The sequence below is a fragment of the Anabas testudineus genome, chromosome 9, assembly GCF_900324465.2.
Source record: "Anabas testudineus chromosome 9, fAnaTes1.2, whole genome shotgun sequence".
NCBI lineage: Eukaryota > Metazoa > Chordata > Actinopteri > Anabantiformes > Anabantidae > Anabas > Anabas testudineus.
Window position 1 is genome coordinate 9,617,309 of NC_046618.1, and position 22,690 is coordinate 9,639,998.

At 42.1% G+C, this 22,690-nt stretch overlaps 2 protein-coding genes across 4 annotated transcripts in view; one reads left to right on the forward strand and one right to left on the reverse strand.

The window, feature by feature from the left end:
* mctp1a (multiple C2 domains, transmembrane 1a) overlaps positions 1–6,464 on the forward strand; it is a 112,776-nt gene extending 106,312 nt beyond the window's left edge. For all 3 annotated transcript variants that reach the window (XM_026344257.2, XM_026344259.2, XM_033326170.1), the window contains one exon: positions 3,430–6,464. In XM_026344257.2, coding sequence (XP_026200042.1) covers positions 3,430–3,501 — 72 coding nt within the window. In that variant the 3' untranslated portion in view covers positions 3,502–6,464. The remainder of the gene's footprint in view (positions 1–3,429) is intronic.
* A 416-nt stretch (positions 6,465–6,880) lies between these two features.
* The window catches only part of slf1 (SMC5-SMC6 complex localization factor 1), a 28,940-nt gene continuing 13,130 nt past the window's right edge, over positions 6,881–22,690 (reverse strand). Inside the window, exons 16-18 of the mRNA XM_026343340.1 lie at positions 22,344–22,436; positions 19,927–20,109; positions 6,881–7,851 (exon numbers count right to left, since the gene is read on the reverse strand). Coding sequence (XP_026199125.1) covers positions 7,358–7,851; positions 19,927–20,109; positions 22,344–22,436 — 770 coding nt within the window. The 3' untranslated portion in view covers positions 6,881–7,357. The remainder of the gene's footprint in view (positions 7,852–19,926; positions 20,110–22,343; positions 22,437–22,690) is intronic.

Here is a 22,690-nt window from a genome sequence, read left to right on the forward strand (position 1 = left end):
TTGGGATAGGAGAGGAGAGGAGCGAGGGTGGAGCAGCCTTTGAGCAGCGCTGGGTCTTTACCCACACCCGCTCCTGTCGATGTTCCCTTTAAGCTTCACACTTGTGTACCAAATTGCTTATGTGCTCGCTGCATTACTTCACTTTTTACTTTCACCCAATTCCAGTGTCTTTTATTTTGCTAACGTCCCACTTTCTCCTTGCCTCCTCTACTGTTTCTTCTGTTTTTGACTTTAACTAGCGCTTGTTGTGTGCATTGGTTTGGTGCCTGTGTGCGTCTTTGTGCGTGCGTGTGTGTGTGTTATTAGGTGAGGTGAGTGGGGAGCCAAGGGTATAGCATCAGGCAGGCCTGTCACCTGTAAGGTGGAATTGAACCTGTGACGCATGAGCCCCATCTCTCCGTGCTGGCAGCTCTTCACAGAGAAACTCCTGTTTGATTGAGATATTGTTTTTTTATTTTTTCCCGCGCCCTTTCTTTTTGTTGATTCCCTTCGCTGCTCTTCATGAGAAACAAAATCCCTACTTTTCACTGACATGCAAACTTTTCTTTGTTTGTGTGCACTCACAAAGAGTTGTTGTTTGGACAGGAATGTCAATGCGCAGAATTAAATTGCTGTATTCCTTTTTCGCTGTTGTAGGCACTTGGCCGTATAATGGGACCACTAACAGCTAGTGATCCCGCACAATACCTGTCCTACTTTTTGGATCCGTGGTAGCTTGTTTGAAGCGCGCAGCAAACAATGAGTGAGAATGTGTTGCGTATAGAGAAACATTTATATAAAGTAGGATTTTTTTTGTGAATTTGTTTGCAATTATTTGACATTTACAGATGTACAGTGTGTCAACGTAACTATATAAACATACTGTATGTGCTTGTGAGTGAATTAAACCATTCAACCATATACTCATTTCTTTATCCGTGAATGCAGCCCTGTCATTGATCACAGTCAATGCGGGCACTCTGCCAACACTGTCATGGTCCCCTAATGAAACTACCACCATACAAATACATAGACACAGATGGGGTCATATAAACCCCTCTCAGTCCCCTGGGTTTTTGTTCCGTTGTCTGCTTTACTTGGCACAGCTATAAAAGGATCCACACCCACAAGAGAACACTGCCTGTCATCGCCCAAGTGTCCACATATCTCGTTCTGTCTCACTGAATCTCTTCTAATTTTTTTTCTCTTCCTGTCTCCTTTGTTGGTTTGTCCCACCCTTTGCCCTTTTTGCCTTCACCTTTTTTGTTTGTTTCTGTCCCTTCATTCTCTTGTTTCCCATCATTCCTTTTCTACTTTGTTTTCTCCACCTGACTTACCTGTTCATCCCTGTACAGTCTTTCTCCTGTTGTTTCTCACTATATCCAGCAAACCGGTTGTCTTTGTACAGGTGTGTCGTAGCATGTTACTTGTGGACAGCGAGGAATATCTGCACCTGAATCAGTACAGTGTGGCTGCCTAGTGAGGCGTAGAGAGGAACACATGCTGGCCTGAACACCCTGTAAGCGTCTTAAGGCGACATTGGTGATCACCACTGTGACACAGAGACTCCACTGTACATATGCATTTGTACAGTGTGTGGATTGGTTCGTGATTTTAATGATGCAAGGGTGGCAGGTCGTTGCATATCTGCCTGATGTGGGAGGGGTGTGTGTGTGTGTGTGTGTGCCTGTGGACAAGCTGGCATTCATATGCGTTATGTATGTGTATATTTGAGCACACACACACACACACACACACACATACAGTACCTTTTTGCAGCTTAGTTTTGTACATTGCAGGCAGAAGTTACTGGAAGGCATGATTGAAGCGACAGTGGGAACCAGTAGAAGATAAAGGATGATAAAGGCTCGTTCCCAGCCAGCGCTAAGAGATGCCACTGTTTACGTCCACAGCAGACAGACCCACCGTGAGACAGAACAGAGAAACCGTGTTGACGTCAGTTTGTTGTCTGCCTGGAGAATCAGAGGAGATGTCAGTCAGTCAGACAGGCAGAGTAGCCTACAGTACATCAGCCTCGGAGGGATCCCACAGACGATACTGGCTCTTTGTGAATCTTGTTTTTTTCTATTAGTATTACCATTCAGTGGCTAGTGCTTGTCAGTGTCTTGAATCCATCTAGGCTAGCAACTGCATTTGTGTGTGCATGCACATGTGCGTACGTTACATCTGAAACGGAGAGACTGCCAAAGTCTCTGCTTGTTGATGCTCAGCTACTGTGATGCTTTCGCATCTGAGTGTCCTTTACTTAAGAGCAGCTTCTCTCCAAGCTCTACTCACCATCTTTGCAAAGCATCACATCAAGTGCGAGTCGGCTGTCTTTGGGAGACATAGGTGGCACTCGTTCCGGATGAATGTTGAATCTAGTTTGAAGTGATGGCCTTGTGGTATTAAATGTTACTCATTTAATTAGTAACACGGTATTGATAAAAAAAAAAAAAAAACTCATTCAATTTTTATTGGGATTTTAGAGAAGTTGCTTTCTTTCCATGACACAGAGGAGTAAAGACCCTCATCTGTGTCTATTAAACATGATGCTACAACCAGTAGGTGGCTCGATTAGCTTAGTGTAGAAGACTGGAAACTAGAAACAACTGTCTCAAGGTCACAAAATCTGTCTTCCAGCACCTGCACAGCTTAAATATTATCAATTTCTATCTTGCTTATCTGATCTGTACAAAAGCCAAAGTCTACATTGTAATATTTTTTCTATTTTTGTATCATTACACATACATTGTGATCATTTGATGGACTTTTTCTTACATTTTCTCATGAACATTTGAGGTTTCGTTAGAAGGGAGGCTGCTTAACTTTTGTAATTGGGTCTTTATTCAGCAGCACATGAACTGACAGTTAATGATTTTGTGCCTAATTACATAGTTAGTCCTTTAATCCTCCTGACACAGTCTACATATGATCAGTAATGTGTTTGTGTGTGTAGTTATTAACTATAACAGTGAAGCACAGACCTTTAAAGGGCTTTTGTTTTTTCTTTCTTGTCTCCTTCCTTCTCTCTGCCCTTTCTCTCCTCTCCGTGTTGCCATGCTGAGATGACTCTGTTGTCTCTCCAAGCTTTCCCATGAGCCCTTGCCCCGTTCTCTGTTTGTTTATGTGATCCCTTCCCTTAGGCCACTGTTCCACATCTGTGGAAGTATGTATGTACGTGTATATTTGTGTGCGCGAGCACGAGCGCATTTGGAGTCGCGAACAGTGTGTATGGGTTGTGTGTGTGTGTGTGTGTGCGTGTTGTAATCAGTGTGTAATCCCTTCCCCGAGGCGACTGTTCCACACAGCTGGACTCAGAGAGCCTCTGGAGGGTTTCTGTGCAATTCAAGCATCCTTTGCTCTTTCCACCTGACCGGGTGGTGTGTGTGTGTGTGTGTGTATAATGTGTATGTGTGTGTACACATGCATTTCTGTGTGTTTTAACAGGTGCAGTACCGAGAGCTGAAACTGGATCCCAATCCCAGTCCAAATAAAAGGAAGAAAAACAACCCCGGGTAGATGACTGTGTCCGCCCACCAACTCTTCTCTTCTCCACTTTTCTTCTCTTGGTCCATTACTGGACACTGAGGAGCAGAGGAAGACTGCACTGGACCAGCGCAGCTCCACTATGCTTCCTTTTTTCTCTCTCCTATTTTTTTTTTTCTGTCTTTGATTATTCATGATGTACAGTACAGTTTCCTGAAGTGTAATTTTTGTATAAAACAAAACATGAAATCTCAACTATTTTCATCGGCCATTTTGCTTTTGGTTTTAAAAGCAACTGGAGAGGAAGGATGAAATGACCTTTTTGCCAGTCATGTGAGCCATTTTGTTTCATCTTTACTCCAACATCTCAGAGGAGTTTGTCCTTTTGATTACCACAAGTGTCAGACATGGTTCCCGCTATTCCAAAACATAGCCAGTAAATCAAAATACGAGCCTTAGTCAGTACTATCACTCTGCAAACGATGACATCTGTTTAGCTGATATTTTAGTTTTTGTTTTTGGTCATATGTTTATATTTTCTGATTGTTTTGGTACTGAAGTATACTGTTTCCCCTCTCTCGGATGTGATAATGATGTGTTCACTGGTAGTAATTTGGATTGTCTGTATTTCACTCAGCCAGCCAAGTTGATTAGCAATTACAGCAGTAGCCTGCAGATATGTCTTTTTACACAAACACAAAATTGGACTGACAGGCTGGAGGCTTGTGGTGGTATCGGCCTGTGTTTTCATCACAATAGCCAAATTTACTTTTTCAAAGATTTGACTCTAAAACAAAAAAAAAATGGAACCGCAGTGGACGGCGGCATTTAAAGTGAGTCTGTGCTTAAAATAGCCTGTGATTACATGGTGATCATTAAATAGTACCCAGAGGAAAGAAGGAACAATACTGTGAAGTAATAGTCAATTGGTGTTATGCCCGAGTTATTACAGTCAAATGCCCAGATAAGTTTTCTGTCGCCTCATTTAACCCTGTAAAAACATGCCAAAATCCCCATCAGTCCATCAGTCAGACCTTCTATCTGTGTCAGGAGGGGCAGCACACTGGGCCTTCTGCTCTCGTAGTGTTAATATAGATGTCACCCAGTGCACGCAGAGTGCCGCCAGGCAGACAGGCCTTTAGGCAGCAACAGCCCTAATGTTGTTTGAAAGGCCGGTCTCCTTTCCTCTCATCTCGCTGTGTGTTTCCCCGACAGCAACACACGAAACATTCACACACACACACACACACACACACTCAAGCACATATGCAGACAAAAAACACAGAACAAACACTCTCACGTGAGCACACTGCTCGCTCCGCTCACACATACTGTATCTGCTTGCTTACAGATAAATACATAACATCCCATTTGAGCAGGCACATTTTGTCTCCCTCTCAGGCACACACACTCAGACAAACACGCTCTCTGTGATACTGTGCCCCAGGCTGGCCGCCCTCTCCATCTGCCCCACCTCCTGTGCTCACAGCTCAACTTTGATTTGCCAGAGACAGAGGCTTGGTTATGTGAACTGTGTATGTAAGAGTGTTTGTGTGTACACATTTATGCAATCAAAGACGCGTTGCTTTTCGTAGCGTTCGTGTGTGTTACAATTGTATCTTCCCTCCAGCTGTAGACGGATGCGTAGATTCGGTTGGCGTGTGTGTGTTTGTGTGTGTGTGTGTCGTAGCAGAAGTAGCAGCAGCTGTCATTTAGAGGAGTGGAGTTTGCTGGTGTAGAGGGCCACCAGCTTTATGAGCAGCAAGTTGCTGAGTGACAAGACGGGGCTCTGAGGGAACTTAGGCCTGAGATGTCAGGGGCGGAGTGGTGTGTGTGTGTATACAGTATACTATATGTGTGTCTTATGCTATTTCACATCCTTCTTCCAATCGTGCTTCTCTCCGTTTGCTCTCTGTGGTTTCCTCATTCCTCAGTGAGCGGGGTTGTGACCCTGTCTGAGGGGACGGTCTCCTGGGCTTCTCACTGAGCATCTGTTGAAAGATCACAGCTCAGGCTACATTTGAGGAGGTCTCCTCTCATCCTGCAGATCCCTGCTTCCACCCCTCCTCTCCCGCCTCCCCCCCCTTTTTGTCTGTGTGTGTGTCTTTCTGTCGGTCTGTCAGTCTTTCTCACTTTAAGGCCCCTCCCCACTGTAAATAGAACTCTCTTCTGCCATGTTGCCATCCTGTCGTCCTGTCTGTCTGCCTCCTATTGCCTGCTCCCTCCCTCTTTACCCATCCATCTCCAAGCCTAAATATCAACAGGCTCGAATCTGTCACTCCAGAGGACCATTGATTTTGTTTTGTTGTTCTGAGGAATCCACTTGAAAGACAATAACAGACTGTCCCCTAAGAGCAGCATCGCAGACTGATTATAGCCTCTTCAACAAACACACTCTGTGGCTTATGAAGGATGGCTTGTTATAATGCCTGAAGGGACTGTTTGAATACCTGATATGTATGTGTGTACTACTGTATGTAGTTATTCTACAGCAAATTGTGGTGACTCTTGTGTTGCATTGCATCCAAATATTGCTTTTTAGTTCTTGTCATTTTTATTTGGTTTTGGCCCTGTTTGCAAGCAAACCAAAGTTTTAATTTTGTATGGTGTAGAGAAAGTAAATTATATAAAGGAATGTATCAGACTGACAGCTGTAAAGGAAAAAAAAGCACTTTTATTTGCACAAAGTTGAAATAAGACTATTTTTAAAATGACACTGTAGTTATCTAACTACTCAGTAATTTATGGTTGTATTTTCTACAGTATGCCTGTTGATGGTCTGGTGATATTGTAAAGTAGGTGTACACCTGCCTCATTTTATAAGATCTTTCTTTTTCCGCCTGCGATGTTGCCTGCCTGTGATATCCTCTTCATATGGCAAAAGAAAATATGATGTATATTTCTGGTTGGAGAAATTATATGCATCTGGTGTATGTTGCTTAATTTGAAAAAAAAAAGAAGAAAAAACATGAGATTAAATATTTTTTATCATCTTCTGAGGGTCTGTTATCATTGCAAACACAACATCTCGATCTGTCTCAGACACCAACTTCACTCAGATTTCAAGTTTAAATCCCTCTTCTTCCATCACTCACTCGATGCACCCCAGCACACAGGCCTAACCCCCTCTCATGTTCAGTTAAAGGAAGTGGCCCATTCTTCACTGCTGTCTGTGTGGCTGTGAGACCTGAAGTACAGAGAGCCTCAAGTATCTTAAACCATGATGACCATGATGATTCTGTGAGAACTGGTTTTACTTTTCCACTGCGGCCCCCACATATAGTCACTCCATCTGGCAGAGCACTTTTCAGCCTAAAACTTTAGAAGTCATTTTGCCCTGACATTATTTAAAAAAAGGACACCACTCAGTTTTGAGAATTTGACACCAAAGCATATAGTCAACAGTCAACTGATTTCTATTCATTTATTTTGTTATAAATAATAGTCAGCATGCAGAAACAACATTGTTGTCAAACATTCAAAAAAACTGTGGTAGAAAACAGAAAGCTTGAGGTCCAGAAATGTTAGTGTTGCCATTAAAATACGCAATTAAACAAGACATAAATAAGATTTTTCCATTTCTGAAATATTTGCACAATAGAAAACATCTCAAAATATAAAATATAACTACAATGGAAAGAATATAAAATCTCTAAATAAACACATATCACGTACATCATAACAAAACTATATGCTTACACACCTACCAGAATGGCAAGACAAGAAAAGGCTGCATTATCTTAGAGGCATTTTTAAAGGTCTGGATTATACAGCGTTATACCTATACAGGTAATAGTTTTATTAATATAGCTGTCAAAGATGGCCATTTGTTAAGATTTCCATCACCAATTGTGTGTGTGTAAGTCTTTTTGTGTGTTTGTTGAGCATATCACAAATCTTTCACCAGTGCTTCTCCTTGTGACTTTAGATTGCCTAGTACCTCCATCAGGAAAACCGTCTTCTCTCCTTTGCACTCTTTGACTGCCTGACAGACCTGCAACACACATTTCCCACTGCCAAGCTCCAACAGTGTCTCTACATCTTCCGCCAGTCTCACTGCCCGCTGGTCTGTCCAGGCCAAAGTCACTTTTTGGAAGGAGTATGTCTCCAGGGCTCTGACCAGCCTGTAATCCAGGCGATGGACATCGTTGCTGGGATGCATGTGGCCGTGCAGGCCTCTCTCCCGCTGATAGGAGGAAAGCAGATGGACCAGTATAAAGGAGGCCGCCTCTAGGAGGGGAAGGTTTGAGATCTCAGTCACGTTTCTTAGGGCAGAGTCTCCAACCTGTGCGCTGTGGAGTAGCTCCTCCCTTTGACCTACTGTAGAAACCAGATCCAGCGGAGTCCGACCATCTCCATTAGTCTGCTGGAGGAGAACTGTGCCTGAAGGGGACGGGGTGAACAGGATCAGATCATGCAACTTCTACTATCTTATATTATAGATATTTCTATCACAACTCAAGTCTACAACTGTATGTATTCCACTAATTTAGTGCCTGGCCTGGCAAGACAGTTTAGGAACATATGAAAAAGCCCTCCGTAATGCTAGAACCACATATTATTATAAGAACAACCCCATGCTTCTTTTCAGCAGTGTAGCCAGGCTGACAAAGACTCAGATCTGTTGAGCCTAGTATCCTCTTAACTGCATCCTCAGCAGCAGTGACTTCATGAATTTCGTTACAAATAAATAACTACTTAAATCATAACTATTACAGAAAAAAAGTATGAGATCCTCCCTGCAACTAGCATGGGTAAATTTGGGAATTTACATGGAAGTGCAAGAACAAGTGGGTTAAAGTCAGCTACAAAGTTCCACAGGGTTCTTTGCTTGATCCGATTCTTTTTACTCTATACATGACCTCCTTAGGCAATATTATTAGGAAACACTATAAATATGCATTGCTACGCAGATGACACCCAGCTATATTTATCTATGAAACTAGAAGAGACCAATTAATTAATCTAACTTCAATCGTGTTTAAAAGACATAAAGGCCTGGATGTCCTCCAACCTTCTACTTCTCAATTCAGACATGACAGAGGTTATTTTGTTTATTTATTTTTGTTATTTGGTCCTAAAAATCTTATTAAAGATTAAAACACTTAATAATTTTTCCCAGCCTTCTTGTGGTTGTTTCCAAATGTAAAATGGGAGGCAGCGTCTTTAGCTAGCAAGCCCCTCTCCTGTGGAGCCAATTATATTTTGTAAGGTCTTAATCCTTTAACACTGTAAAGCGCCTTGAGATTACTTTTGTTGTGATCTGGCACTATATAAATAAAATTTAATGTAATTGAATATATGACCTGCATATCCACAATGACAGTCCTGTAGATAAAAATATTGTATGTGAAAATACACACACTCTGTATAATAGCACAGGGACAAAAGTAAATAATGTTTTCAGTTGAGTGCTTCAGCGGCAGTTCACTATCCTTCTACTCATAATTAAATTGCTCCCCAGATTTAAAGCAATGACTAATGGTTTCTTCCTATGAGTGATATTATCTGAAAGTGCTTATTAGAAAATGACCACTGAAGACAGTTGGCAATGAGCTTTAAATCTGATTTAAAATTACAATATTAGGCAATATCCACCTGTGGCAGTTTTGGAGGATGCGATATAAAGCAAGTCAGCCGAAGACTCAGTGATAACATCATGTCCCTAATCACACCGACATGCAGACAAAACTGCAGTAGGTTGCTGCCTTACTATACAATAAGGCAGAAGAGACACTGCTTGGATCAATCATCTTAAAGCAGACACACACTCACATTTAAACCATGTCCTATAGTATACACATGCTGACGCTGACACACACACACACACACACACACACACACACACACACACACACACACACACACACACACACACACACACACACACACACACACACACACACACAGGGTAAAGCAGGGAGTTTAAATGAACAGCTGTTTTCCCACTGGACCTCAGTGCCAGCCAGAGCTTTTAGCTCACTTCGGCACTAACTTCAGCTGACACCTTGTCCCAGCTGTGTAACTGGCGGGTCACTTCGTGTTTGTGTAACAGCGGCAGAGGGTTAGTGACCTGATTGGGGCTCTGCTTTCCTGTTAGCTTTCTCATATAATATTGTGAGTTAGCTCATCTCTATCAGCAGTATCACTGGTGACTGCTGAGCGGTGTCAAACTTCCAGCAGACCTTGACTGTGACAATCAAAAAAAAAATCTCAAAAAAGAGAAAGTGACATTTGGATGACTTGTAACACATTTATCCAAGTAGTTTGTGACTGTGGGGGAAATACTGTGGTGGAAATACTGTGGCTTCAGTGAAGCTCAACAATGTTATTTCAGTGAAAGTTGTACATTGATTTTAAAAACCATACAAATAAAACTAATTTCTATACATCCAAAACATCTGCAGTAACCTTGACTTTACCCTTTCAGCTCTGCTTCACTACATTCAAACTGAATGAGACAGTAACAGCTGAATGTAACACTTTTTTCTTTCCCCTTACGAAGCCAGCAAAGTTATAATGGTGACTTTGCTCTCTACTCATTTGCTTTGTCTTTTCAAACTGAAAACCTTTTTTCTTTGTCAGAGCAGCCTGTACACACTTAGCCTACATGGAGCGAGTCAAGTCAAGTATAAGCCCTTTGTTTGCTTTGAGATAGACGCACTTCTATGGCAAACTGATCTTGATGGCACTTGACTGTTCAACCTTGGCAATGCTGCTGCCACTTGTGAGAGAGTTTATGGCTCTGTGGAGGCTCGGCATGACACACAGACGGCTGAAAGGCTGCTTGATACCTCTGCCGTCAGTTGTCTCTGTTTGACAGACACCGTGAGGCTGCAGAAGGCATGTTTTAAAGTAGGGACGACTATCTGTGTGTGGCGCATTGGGACATACACTGCCCGTCCCAAAAAAATAAAAAAAAGTTATCACCTGAATTTAAATAAGCAAATAGGTATAACCCTCATTGGATAAGTACTGCATGGATGATTTCGTTTAAGCTGGCACCAGGATTCATCAAGCTTAAATTGTTAAAGAGTGATTTAGTGAGCATGACACATAATTTTTTACTCATGGATTGGCCACCACAGAGTCCAGACCCTAACCCCATGGAGAATCATTGGGATGTGCTGGAGAAGACTTTGCGCAGCAGTCCGACTATCCCATCATCAATATATAATATTGGCAAAAAACTGAATGCAAGTCTGGATGGGAATAAATGTTGTGACATTGCAGAGGCTTATCAAAATGATGCCACAGAGATTGCGTGCTGTAATCAAAGCTAAAGGCGGAACAACGAAATATTTGTGTGTGGGATTTTTTTTTTGGACGGGCAGTTTACACCACACTTACTCTGCCTCCCAAATGACATTTCAACGAAAAAACAGCCTTGTTTTAAATAGCTTAAAATTAAATTGTTTAAAAAAAAAGGTGAAAAAATGTAACGTTATGAATTCTGAAATTGCTCTTTATCTCTCTGTCTGCAACAGAACTAACACTGTGTGCTGTAGTTATGAGATAATCGGTGAGAGCTCACGTAGCTGTTAGCGGGGAAGGTCAGCGCTCATCTACCTTTTAGTGCTTCAAGCCTGAGTGGCAAAAACTCAATCTGCATAAATTGTGGCATTAATCTACATAAACTTTTACATAAGCAGGGAAATTTCAAATGCAGAGGTCAGGCATCGGGGGCAGCAGTCAAGGACGTAAGAGCACAGATTTGATCAAAGTGGCCACAAGAGAAAGGCAGAGGGGAGGGTGAGGGAGACAGAGCGACGTGGTGTGTGAGAGAGAGTGAGGTTCTTCACAGCAGGTCATAATCACTAGGTTTCTATAACAAGCTGTCCGCGCCATTATGCTCATCCAGTAGGAGTGGCTGTAATGTGTGAAGCCAACCATGGCTTGACATGTTGCACAAAGGTTCAGGTCCACCAGTAGTGTGGATGTAGGTAGGTACATGCAACTCCAGGTATGCTCAGAAATCGATCCGTCCCTTCCAGACTAAGACTGGTTTTCTACACAGTGTGTTCCGTCTTATGTCCTTCTTTGACCGAACCCGTGTTGGACTGAGCTCTGCTCAGGGCCTTTAAGCCCTGTGCAAAGCTGGAGGAAAACAAGAAGGGAGGACAATACATTTGCTTACATCCAGTTGCTTTACATCAGTGAGTCTAAGAATGCATGAACACCATGCATCAACTAAAACGACTTCTATTTCTATTTTCTCTTCTCATGAGAAAATGGCATGGGACAAAGCAGCGTTTACGCTGCATGTCAAATATCCAGTAACTATCTGAAACGAAAGTTTATCCCACATCAATCGCAGCCGTTTGCTCTTGCATATAAGACGCAAGACATCGGGACGAGAGAAAGACATGGAGGATTGAACACAGTTTTACAGTTCTCTGCCATCATTGTGCCAAACCTGGCTGACAGACAGGCTCCAAACCACAAGAATAGCTCTGGTGTGGGGAGGAGGAGGCCCCTGCAGCACGGCCCTGGGCTCAGCTCACCTGAAAGCCTGCGCGACCGACTGTACAGCTGCATGTTTGATTGTAGATCTGTCTGCTTGAAAGCTAACTGCGTGTCAAAATGTGTTCGCTGCCAATTGTCACATCTGCATATTTACCTGCCTGACTTTCTCTCTTACTACCATTAAGCATCAAATTGTGTTTTTTTTACGCTTATTAGGATGTCCCGAATGTCCTGCCACACAGTTCAACTACAGTGTCAGTGCTGAATTATACATTTTATAACAGAAAACAGGAAAATGGCATAATGTTTCATTTACAGTGTAATACACATAGATACAGTATATTCACACAGTTTTGAGACTAGATGCTGGGACATGGTGTTGGTGCAGAGACACTGACTGAAGTGAATCCAGGTATTGGTGCTGGGTGTCGGATACGCTGTGGTTGAGATAAATACACCACCTGTGGGACTACATGAGAGCAGAGGATAATTACACCATCGTTTGTGTGTGTACAGCTCTGAAGCTGAAGCAGAGGGAGGAAAAGTGCATGATGCACCAGCCAGATGCAGTCAGCTACACACACACACACACACACACACACACACACACACACACAGAGCGCAAAGCCCTTTGGCCTTTAGAGGGCAGGCAAAGACAAGAAATATAAAAGTGAGAGTGGAGGAGGGGAAAATTGGCGCAAAAACCAGAGAGGGAGGGATGGAAAGAAAGATGCAGTGCACCCTCCCCCTATGTCTCTCTCTCTCTCTCAGTCTCTAGTCTGAGGCAGAGGCAGACAAGCTGGGAAGCAGGCAGCTCCACAGCATGGTAAACATCCCCACTCCCTCTCTCTCTCTCTCTCTCTCTCTTTGCCTCTAACTGACCAAAAAAGAGAGGCTGTGTGACTGTGTGAACTGCAGCCAGGGGCACAGCATCACACATCCTGTGGGAGCTGCTAGCTAGTGACTAGAGCAACCAAGTGAAGCACTACACAGCCAGCGGAGAGGAATCAGATGCAGAAATCCCCCCTTTGCTTAAGCAACTGTGTATGAACACTCAGTGGTGTTTTTGTCCCATTTTTGCACATTGATATTAAAAATATTAAAAACATGGAGGGGAGAGCCTGTTTAGGTTACATAAGTTGAAGCAGTCATGCCAATATCCAATATTAGGGGACAGGGAACAGTACTACATGGTCTCAGCTTTATTTCCCTTCTGAATTCATACTACTGTCACAAAAGCCAGTGAAAGTCACAGGGGAATGTCATCTTAGCAAGCTGTGCGATGTTGCTGAGCTGTCCACCCAAACACAGGGTGGACAGGCGCAGATTACAGTGGGATCATAGCCTTTTGGTGAAGGTGGAGCAGATACAGTAAAGTATGATGTCAAAGCATAGACAACAGCTGCTAGCTCTGTGTAATCCCCTGCCACTTCAACAACTCTGGTGAGTAAGGCCATCAGATATACGCTGATTTGCTGGATGCTGATCACCAGGCAATTAGCATGTTAAATAATGAAAGTGGAGCACTAAATGAACTCTTAACTGGTCTCCTGAATCAGAAAAGGCTAATCATTGCTCTGAGCTGTTCTCCAGCTCAGTTCTAATAATATGCCACACTTGTGTATTGTGCAAGCAAACAGCAAACACTTTTCTTTGATTCCATTAATACTCACACTATATTGCAGTATAGTATAGTAATATAGTTCCTTTAGAAGACTTCAGAACTCAGAAGCAAGCTGGAGGATGTGTTTTTAACTAAGACAATTTAAGTAGAACACTCCACATATAGTGCATGGTTTCGCTCGTCATTGAGAACATTATGTACACATTAAGTATACACACAGTTTACTTCTGTTTAATGTCTTATTTTACACTATATGAACCACGCCACAACCACCAGAATTCAATTTCAACACCTATTGTTGACTAATTGCGAACAAACCTCAAAAGGGCCTAAATTCTTCCCTTGCCCATATTTTCTATCAATGTAATTTGAACAAAAAGAGTACCACCTCTTCATACAGTTTGTCCAGAAAGTATTCAAAGTGCAACTTTTTCCACATTTTCTGTTACAGCCTTATTCCAAAATGAATTAAATTCATTCATTATTTTCCAAAAAATTTGACAAACAATACCCCATAATGACAACGTAAAAGAAGTTTGTAATCTTTGTAAATTTCTCACATGTACATAAGTATTTACAGTCTTTGTCATGACAGTCAAAATTGAGTTCTGGTGCGTCCTGTTTCCACTGATCCTCCTTGAGATATTTGAAATCGAGAGAGAAGGGCCTTAGTCAGGGAGGTGACCAAATGAAAGAGCTCCAGTGTTTCTCTGTGGAGAGAGAAGAACATTCCAGAAGAACAACCATCTCTGCAGCAGTCCACCAATCAGGTCTGTATGGTAGATTAGCAAGATGGAAACCACTCCTCAGTAAAAGTCACATGACAGTCCACATGGAGTTTACCAAAAGGCACCTGAAGGACTCTCAGACCATGGGAAACAAAATTATCTGGTCTGATGAAACAAAGATTGAATTCTTTATCCTAAATGCCAACTGTCATGTCTTGATGAAACCAGGCACCATTAACTAACTGGTGGTGGTAGCACCATGCTGTGGGGATGTTTCTTAGCAGCAGGAACTGGGAGACTAGTCAGGATTGAGGGAAATTTGAATGCAGAAATATACAGAGACATCCTTGATGAAAACCTGTTCCAGAGCGCTCTGGACCTCAGACATGGACGTTGGTTCATCTTTCAACAGGACAATGAAAGCACAACGAAAGCACAAAGCAAACTGCTCAAGATAACAAACAAACAAAAATTGAGAGGCCCAGACAGAGCCAACCTGATTGAACATCTCTAGAGAGATCTGAAAATGGCTGTGCACCGATGCTCCCAATCCAACCTGATGGAGCCTAAGAGTAGAATGGGAGAAACTGCCCAAAAATAGCTGTGCCAAGCTTGTAGCATCATAGTCAAAAGAACTCGAGGCTGAATTTGGTGCTAAAGGAGCTTCAACAAAGTATTGAGCAGTCAAAACCTTTAATCAATTTGCAAAGATTCCAAACAAACATCTTTCACATTGTCATTATGGTGTATCTTCTGTAAAATATTGAGGAAAATAATCCATTGAATCCATTTTGATATAAGGCTGTGACATAAAGTGTGAATACACTGTACACATGGAGTGTATGATTGAAGTTCAGAGTTGGAAAGCAGAGACAGAGAACGATCTTCATGACCAACAAAACAAAATCATCTCTAGCCAACAAGACCTAAAAAAAAAAAAAACCCCGACCTAAACCTTGAAACTCAGCTTTGTTTGTAGATGGAAGGAGCATGTTTTCAACATAAATTCACCATGTTCAATTATCATGTAGCCCTTACAAATAAATATACAACATTAAATTCCAACTAAACCTTGTAGGTGAAAGAGAACAATGAATTAAATAAAAATGGTTTAATGTTCCTTGGCCTCTGCCCTTTCCTTTTCACAAAAGATAGCTCCAGGTGGCCTTCACGCTCACTAAATGCTGTAGCAGCTTCATTTTTGGGGAAAAAGAGCAGGATGTGTGTGTTTGTGCATTACAAAGGTGGCGCTGGGCACAAGTAGCCTGCAAAACACCTTTAGTAACTATCTATCCTCACAGGCCCTCATCTGTACAAAACACAGGCTTTTTCTGAAAAAAGGGTCTCGCCCTCCTCTCGGAGTTCTGTGAAGAACAACCGGGGAGACTGTTGGATCGAGCTCCAGACTTAATCCTGGCAACCACCCGAAAAAAAGCAGAAAGAAAGGTTGGGGGGGGAAGAGACAGGCAGTAAAAGGGGAGAAAGAAGAAGAAGAATCTAGGTGAAAACTCCCAGTGAGGGAAGTCCTTGAAATACAGCCTGGAGAAACGTGCAGCTGAAACATCAACACACCCGAATGAAGCCGAGGGCTCCCTAACACAGCTTCACCTCTAACAGTGCGAGCGCTCAGCTCCTCGTAGTTGCCAGTTTAGGACCCACAGGGAAATAAGTGCTGAACAGAATGAACTTGCTTTACTGTGCTGACAGCAAAGAGGCCCAAGTGTGTCTAAAGCACTACCTGTGTATATACACACTGACTGGCCACTTTATTAGGTACACCCGTACAATCTCAGCTGGGCTCTGCCAAGAATTCGAATTTTACGAGGTTGCACTTTCTCAGTTTTCGTTAAAACAGTCAAAACATCAAAAGTAGGTAGAATTTGTTTCTAATGCTGTAGCCATGTTTGGTCAAACTCAAACTCACAAACACACAGAGACAAACATGACGACCTACAGTGGTCCAAGGCGACTATGTGTTTCCTGTGTCACTGAGCAAATTACATCTTTCTGCCCCACAAATACTTGCGTGTATATAAGATGTACAAAAATCCTCAAACATTAACATTTATTAATTCGGCAGATGCTTTTATCCAAAGTAACTTGACAGGGTAAGCGTGAGGTAGGTAGGCCACAGCTGGGAATTGGACCCAGTCTCCCACTTAGAGGGGCAGCGATCTTACCACTACACTATCCAACCTTTAAAAGAAGGTTAAGAGTTTGTCATGTAGCGACCTCTCCTGCTTTCTTAAACATAACTCAAGCCTAAGTATTAGACGTAGAACTAAAAACACACACAAAAACACATTTATACATGCCTGAACAATTTTCTTTCTGCTCCTATAATCTTTCCCCTTCGAGCATCTACAGTAAAAAGACAGCAAATCTGTGTGTGTGTTTACAAGTTGAGAGGGGCTTGCTGTGCTTACTAACACGGTGGGCTGTATTGAGAAAACGCCATCAGCGATTATAGTCACAGGGCAGAGTAGTGACAGCTTAAAGGCTCTCAGCTTTATTTCTCCACCCCCTTTTGCTCACTGACACGCCTCCTCTGTATGTGTGTGTGTGTGTGTGTGTATGTGTGCCAGCTCTGAACTGCACAGCTAAAGGCCATTTTCCATTCCAATCAGGGAAACCAGCTGCCCCGGCCACCCTGCAAAATTTAAACACTCCTACCAGCTGAGGAAGGGGCACAAGGAGCATCAGCGCGCACACACACATACACACACATACACACACATACACATACACACACATACACACACATACACACACATACACATACACACACATACACACACATACACACACATACACACACATACACACACTCACACACTAACAGATACTTAATTCCAAGCCAGGATACGCTCATTACAGCAATTGAGATTCAGGAAAACATTTGTGCATACATACACATACACCTTAATATACAGCCAAGGACACTTACATAGTGTGTAAAATCAAGCCATACAAACACACACACACACACACACACACACACACACCTGCAATCACATACACTTATATATAGGGTCATGAGGGGCAGCCTTGGGCAATGGGAGGAGGGAGAAGGGGAGCAGAGTCAGCCTTGCCCTCAGCCATGGCATCCTTTTCTTGCCAGCTCCATAAGCCTGCAGGGACTGAGGTAGAGAGGGTGGGGGGTAGGATTTATCCATTCCTCCCCCCTACAATTCACCCCTACAAATACAGACTCACAAACACAAACACAAACACACACACACACACACACACACACACACACACACACACACACACATTGATACAGAGCACAGGCCTCCAAGCAGACAGGCTTACAAAGGGGTGAGATCATTCCCAAATAAAAGCTTTGTTGGTGTGCCAGTGTCAGTGTTGCCCTCTCTGGCCTAACGAAACCTTGGCAACTAGGTTCAGCCTGTCTGTTGGAAACAACTAGGACAACAGGGTGAATGCCTCAATGAAAAATATAGTTTCAGAAGATGCAGCAGGCAATTAGAGAATAAACCAGAGAGAGGATTGGGAATGCATGTGGCCCACTAGCCTGTTTTCCTGTCATGGGATGGTGTGTTGAGTCTCCCTGGCTAAAATTTTAAAAGTAGTAGGATGCATGGGTGTTAGAAATGCAAGTCCCGCTTGAGTTTAGAGAGAAAACTGGAATGAGCAGAAACATAAACACGGTTAGGGTAACTAAGCACAATATACCCCCTACAGTAAATTTTCCACATTTAACAGCCTGGACTTAAAGATCTAAACAAGAAGGTGAATAAAATGACTAAGCCTATTGATGGTGTCCTTGGCAACCAGATGGATCATGGAAAAAAAAGACCAAGAGAGACAGTATGGCCTGGAGTGAAGAGGACCACCTCCTCACTAACTCCCTGCTGTAGCCTTTAGACAAACCGCATGAGGAAATAGCAAACAGTCAGAGAGCGAGTCAGAAAAAGAAGTATAATGTACAAGCCTGCAGGTGTTTCAAATTGAGACTATTCTCATTTCTGTTGTTCTGCTTGGTCCCTGTGAGGAGACCTGGCCTAGACAGCAGGCCAGACGTCTGCAGCGCACACACGCACACACACACACACACACACACACCAGAACTCCCTCTCTCTTTCTCTTCTAATTTTACTGATACAGATAGCTGCTTCTTCGTCTGACCTCTTTTAATTTGCTCTCCCTCCTGTTACTGAGGAATGAAGGAAAAAAAAAAAAAAAAAAAGCTGTGCTCTCTTGTTTCCTCTCCGGGACTAAACAATCCCAGTCTAATTTATTTTTTGAGGACAGAATATGTACATGTGTTAATGGGAAAGTCGAATCAAATTAACTATAATTAGTCAAACTGAGAAGTGAGCAGAGGCAGAGGTATGTTACATGGGAGACTTGTTCAATGCTGGGAGATGGCACCCCTCCCCACAAACACACACACACCCACCCACACGCACTTTCCTCTGCTACCTGCTGTCGCACACCCAGCTACTGCACTTTCTCCTGGGCGCCAACACCCGTCAGGCTCACTTCAACCCTCCTGAGCTCAGACTGTATGTGGCACGCGAACATGCAGACACCAAACTAGTTGTGTTGTGACACATTCCCACAAAAACGCGCATGTGAATTTTGCAAACGGCGGATCATGACTCCTTTAATCTCATCAACAAGACATTTACAGACATGTTGTGATGCGATGCTGTAATCTGTTTGGACAGACACTGCAGTGCAGGATTGTATGAAGATTATGAAGACAAGTGGTGGAGGCAGAGGGTAAGCTGGTGTAGATGATCTAGATGTGATGCAGCCAAAAACTAGACAACTGCATTTTAAAAAGTGAACTTGATGTGTTGAAGTGGTGGAGTTCCCCTTTAAAGCCCCAATCAACAGGTCCTTCATTCTGTCAGGAGGCTAGTTAAGATAAAAATGTCCCTGCTAATGAGGTCGAAAGCAGCATTCAATCTGTCAGTTAAGGCTCTCATGCATTTGTTGGCTACATTAAATTGAAAGCTTGTCTTGGCTACAGCAGCAGTGACATGCAGCCCACCACTGCAGTAAATCATTAGCTAAATGGCTAATTCTACAGATTAACTCGCTTGGCAGCCAACTGGCCAAACAAGTTAAAGGTGTTTTATTTTAACATTATATGATTCCATCAATGTGACGGGCACCATTTGGTTTAATGAATTGTTTCAAGGAAGATGGATTACCTAAGGACATATGAAAACAGTTGAGTATATGCCATCAAATTAGGAAATACAAACACGTAACATGTAGTTAGAGGAGCAGTTTTTAATTGTCCCTGCGTAAGTCATGGTACTGACAAAATAAAACAGCAAGAGCTTAAAAAAAGGAAAAATCAAATAATGTTCTGGTTGGCATAGTCATAGTCAGTAAGCATTAGCTTAATGTAATAAATTAGTAATAATAAATATATACAAACAAGGTTACTTTTTTACTTCATTGTATATATTATAATAATTACCGATCCTACAAGTTAGTTTATGAATGCAATGCCTCAGACCAATATTATGTATAAGAATAATATTTTTAAAGTTTAGAGTTTTCTATTAAAGGCCAAATTAAAGTAAATTAAAGTAAATCTTAAACATCCAGTAGTTAGTGTCATGCTTTGTACCTTATGTGGTGAAGTTTACCTACCTCCGTGCTCCAGTAACATTTTGGCGATGTCCATGTATCCGTTTAACAAGGCGTCGTACAGCGGACTGACTCCGCACACCTGGTTATTAAGCACAGGGGTGGGGTGGTGACGTAGCAAAGCCTCCACACATGCAGTGCTGCCATGATTACACGCTTCATGTAGAGGAGTCCAGCCTGCATAATCTAGATAGTCAACAAACCAAGCATGCACAAATGCCCAAACGTGCGCGCATACACACACACACACACACACACACACACACACACACACACACACACACACACACACACACACAATAGATAAAATATTAAGTACCAAGTAGCTGAAAGAAATATGTACATCAAAGTATGATATGGGACAATTTCTAGGGAGCGTCATGATGATATGTACAATTGGCATCAGTGAGAAAATCCACTGCTAAGTTGTTTTTGACCCCGAAGAATTAAAAACTTAAAAAGTAGCAAGTATTTACTGCATAATTTGTCATCAAATGTGATCTGATCTTCATCTAAGTCAAGAGTATTAACAAATTCAATGCGCCTAACGTAATAACACAAAAATAATTCTGAACTTTCATGTCTCATTTTTCATTTTTCATTGAAAATAACCATAGAAACCTCACAGTGCAAGTGGAAAAAGTATGTGAATACTTCAAAAATGCTAATTGGAGTCAGGTGTTAACAGTTAGTTAAGAAAATTTAGTGGTAGGAGTTGTGGACTAGAGCTACTTCCACTGACAAAAAACACAAACTTTTTGAGTTTGCTCAGCACAAGAAGAATATGTGATCCATGCCTCACCAAAAGGAGCTTTCAGAGGATTTATGATCAAGAATTTACATAAAGCTGGAAAGGGTTACAAAGTGAATCAAAGACTATAGAAATTCACCAGTCTACAGTTAAGAAAACAACCTACAAATGGAGAAACTTTTTTGAGACTGTGGCTACTCTACTCTACTCTACTCTACTCTACTCTACTCTACTCTACTCTACTCTACTCTACTCTACTCTACTCTACTCTACTCTACTCTACTCTACTCTACTCTACTAGTTTGCGACCAGTTAAAATGACCTTGCAAGCTCAACATTAATGACGTAAAGGAACAACCCAGAGTAACAGCCATCATTGGAACTGGCTAACATCTGTGTTCATGAGTCTACAGTAGGTAAAACAACACCACGAAGGAAGGTGCTGCTTACTAAAATGAACATTGATGTCAGCTGAAACTCTGTAGAAGTTAGTTGATGCAACAGGACAATGACCCAAAACACACAACAGAATGGCAACAGAAAAAACAAAATCCGCCTTTTGGAGTGGCTAAGTCAGAGTCCAGACCTCAACCCAACAGAGATGTTATGGAACCACTTGAAGAGAGTCACACATGAGACGTCCAAAGAATATAATCGCATTTCTGCAGGAAGAATGGGCTAAAATTCCTCTTGAACAATGTGCAGGTCTGAATATCATATTTGTTAATTCTTGACTTAGATGAACATCAGGTCACGATTTTTGACAAGTTAATGCAGAAAACCATGGAAATTCCAAAAGGTTCACATACTTTTTCTTACCACTCTGTTTTTTTACAACTTTTATAATAATATCGATGATTTATCTATGTGATAGATTAACACAAATGAACGAAGGATGCTACAATTTGTTTCATTTTATATTTTTACAATTCTAATTCTAATTGTTATATGCATTTAAGGTTAACAGTATTCAGGTTTCCTACATATTATATGAACCATTAGAACAGTTTAGTCCATCTTCTTGTGTTTTATAGCAATTTTATTCTGTATTCTGGAGGAAAAAATAGCCCACTTGAAGAATACCATAATGCAGAATTGTTGTGTCTGGTGTGAAGTGCACAACCGAAAATGTTCAGCCTGTCTTAATAGGGTATGGGCCTCATTTTGAGAGACACATGCAAGGTGACAACGGTAATTTTACCATTTTGTCCACAGTTCTGTGTGATCACATTTTGGACATCACTTCTTGCATAACTCTCCTGCCGAGATGCAAGTTAATTTAGGCTGCAATAAAGGGCGATCGCAAAATTGGAGAAACCTTTGAAACAGCACAACATTTCCATAAAAGGAGGGCAAGTCATTATATTTGACCTAAAGGGACAAAAGAAAGTCACTCTGAAATATCAAAAGGCATTCAATTCACTTAGCAAAGTGACCGTTAATCTATAAATCTGAGCCTCCAAACCCATCCTGCTCTTCCTAGACACACCCTTTACATTTTAGCTAAAGGTTAACCTCAATGATGACGCACACTCACTCCTATCTTGCCCCCCCCCCCCCCGCCTCCCCCCTCCAATGTTAATCGCTCCTCGAAACCCTAGAGCAGTGAGTGAAGTGAGATGACGGTGAGACAGGGGTTACAGTGAGAAGGAAAGCGAAAAAGTCTTACCTTTAACGTTGACGTCTGTGCCAGGAAGCGCAAGGATCTGAAGCACCGTTTCCACTTGGTTCCTCTTGCAAGCTCTGTGGAGGAGGGTCTCTCCTTCGACCAGGACACACACAATGGACAAACACACCCAAAAGATGGAAGAGGCGGAAGAGAAGAGGGGGAAAAAAAAAAACAAAATTAGGGTGTGCCCAATGTCCTGCCCATTGTCCCCCTTCTTATGGTGAACAAACCAATAAAATGCCACAGAAATGTCCCCAAACACCAAAAAAATGCCTGACCTAAAAAAGTACGACCCGCCAATGAGGATGCGATTTAAGAAGAGTGATGAGAAAAGGGGAAGATCTTTC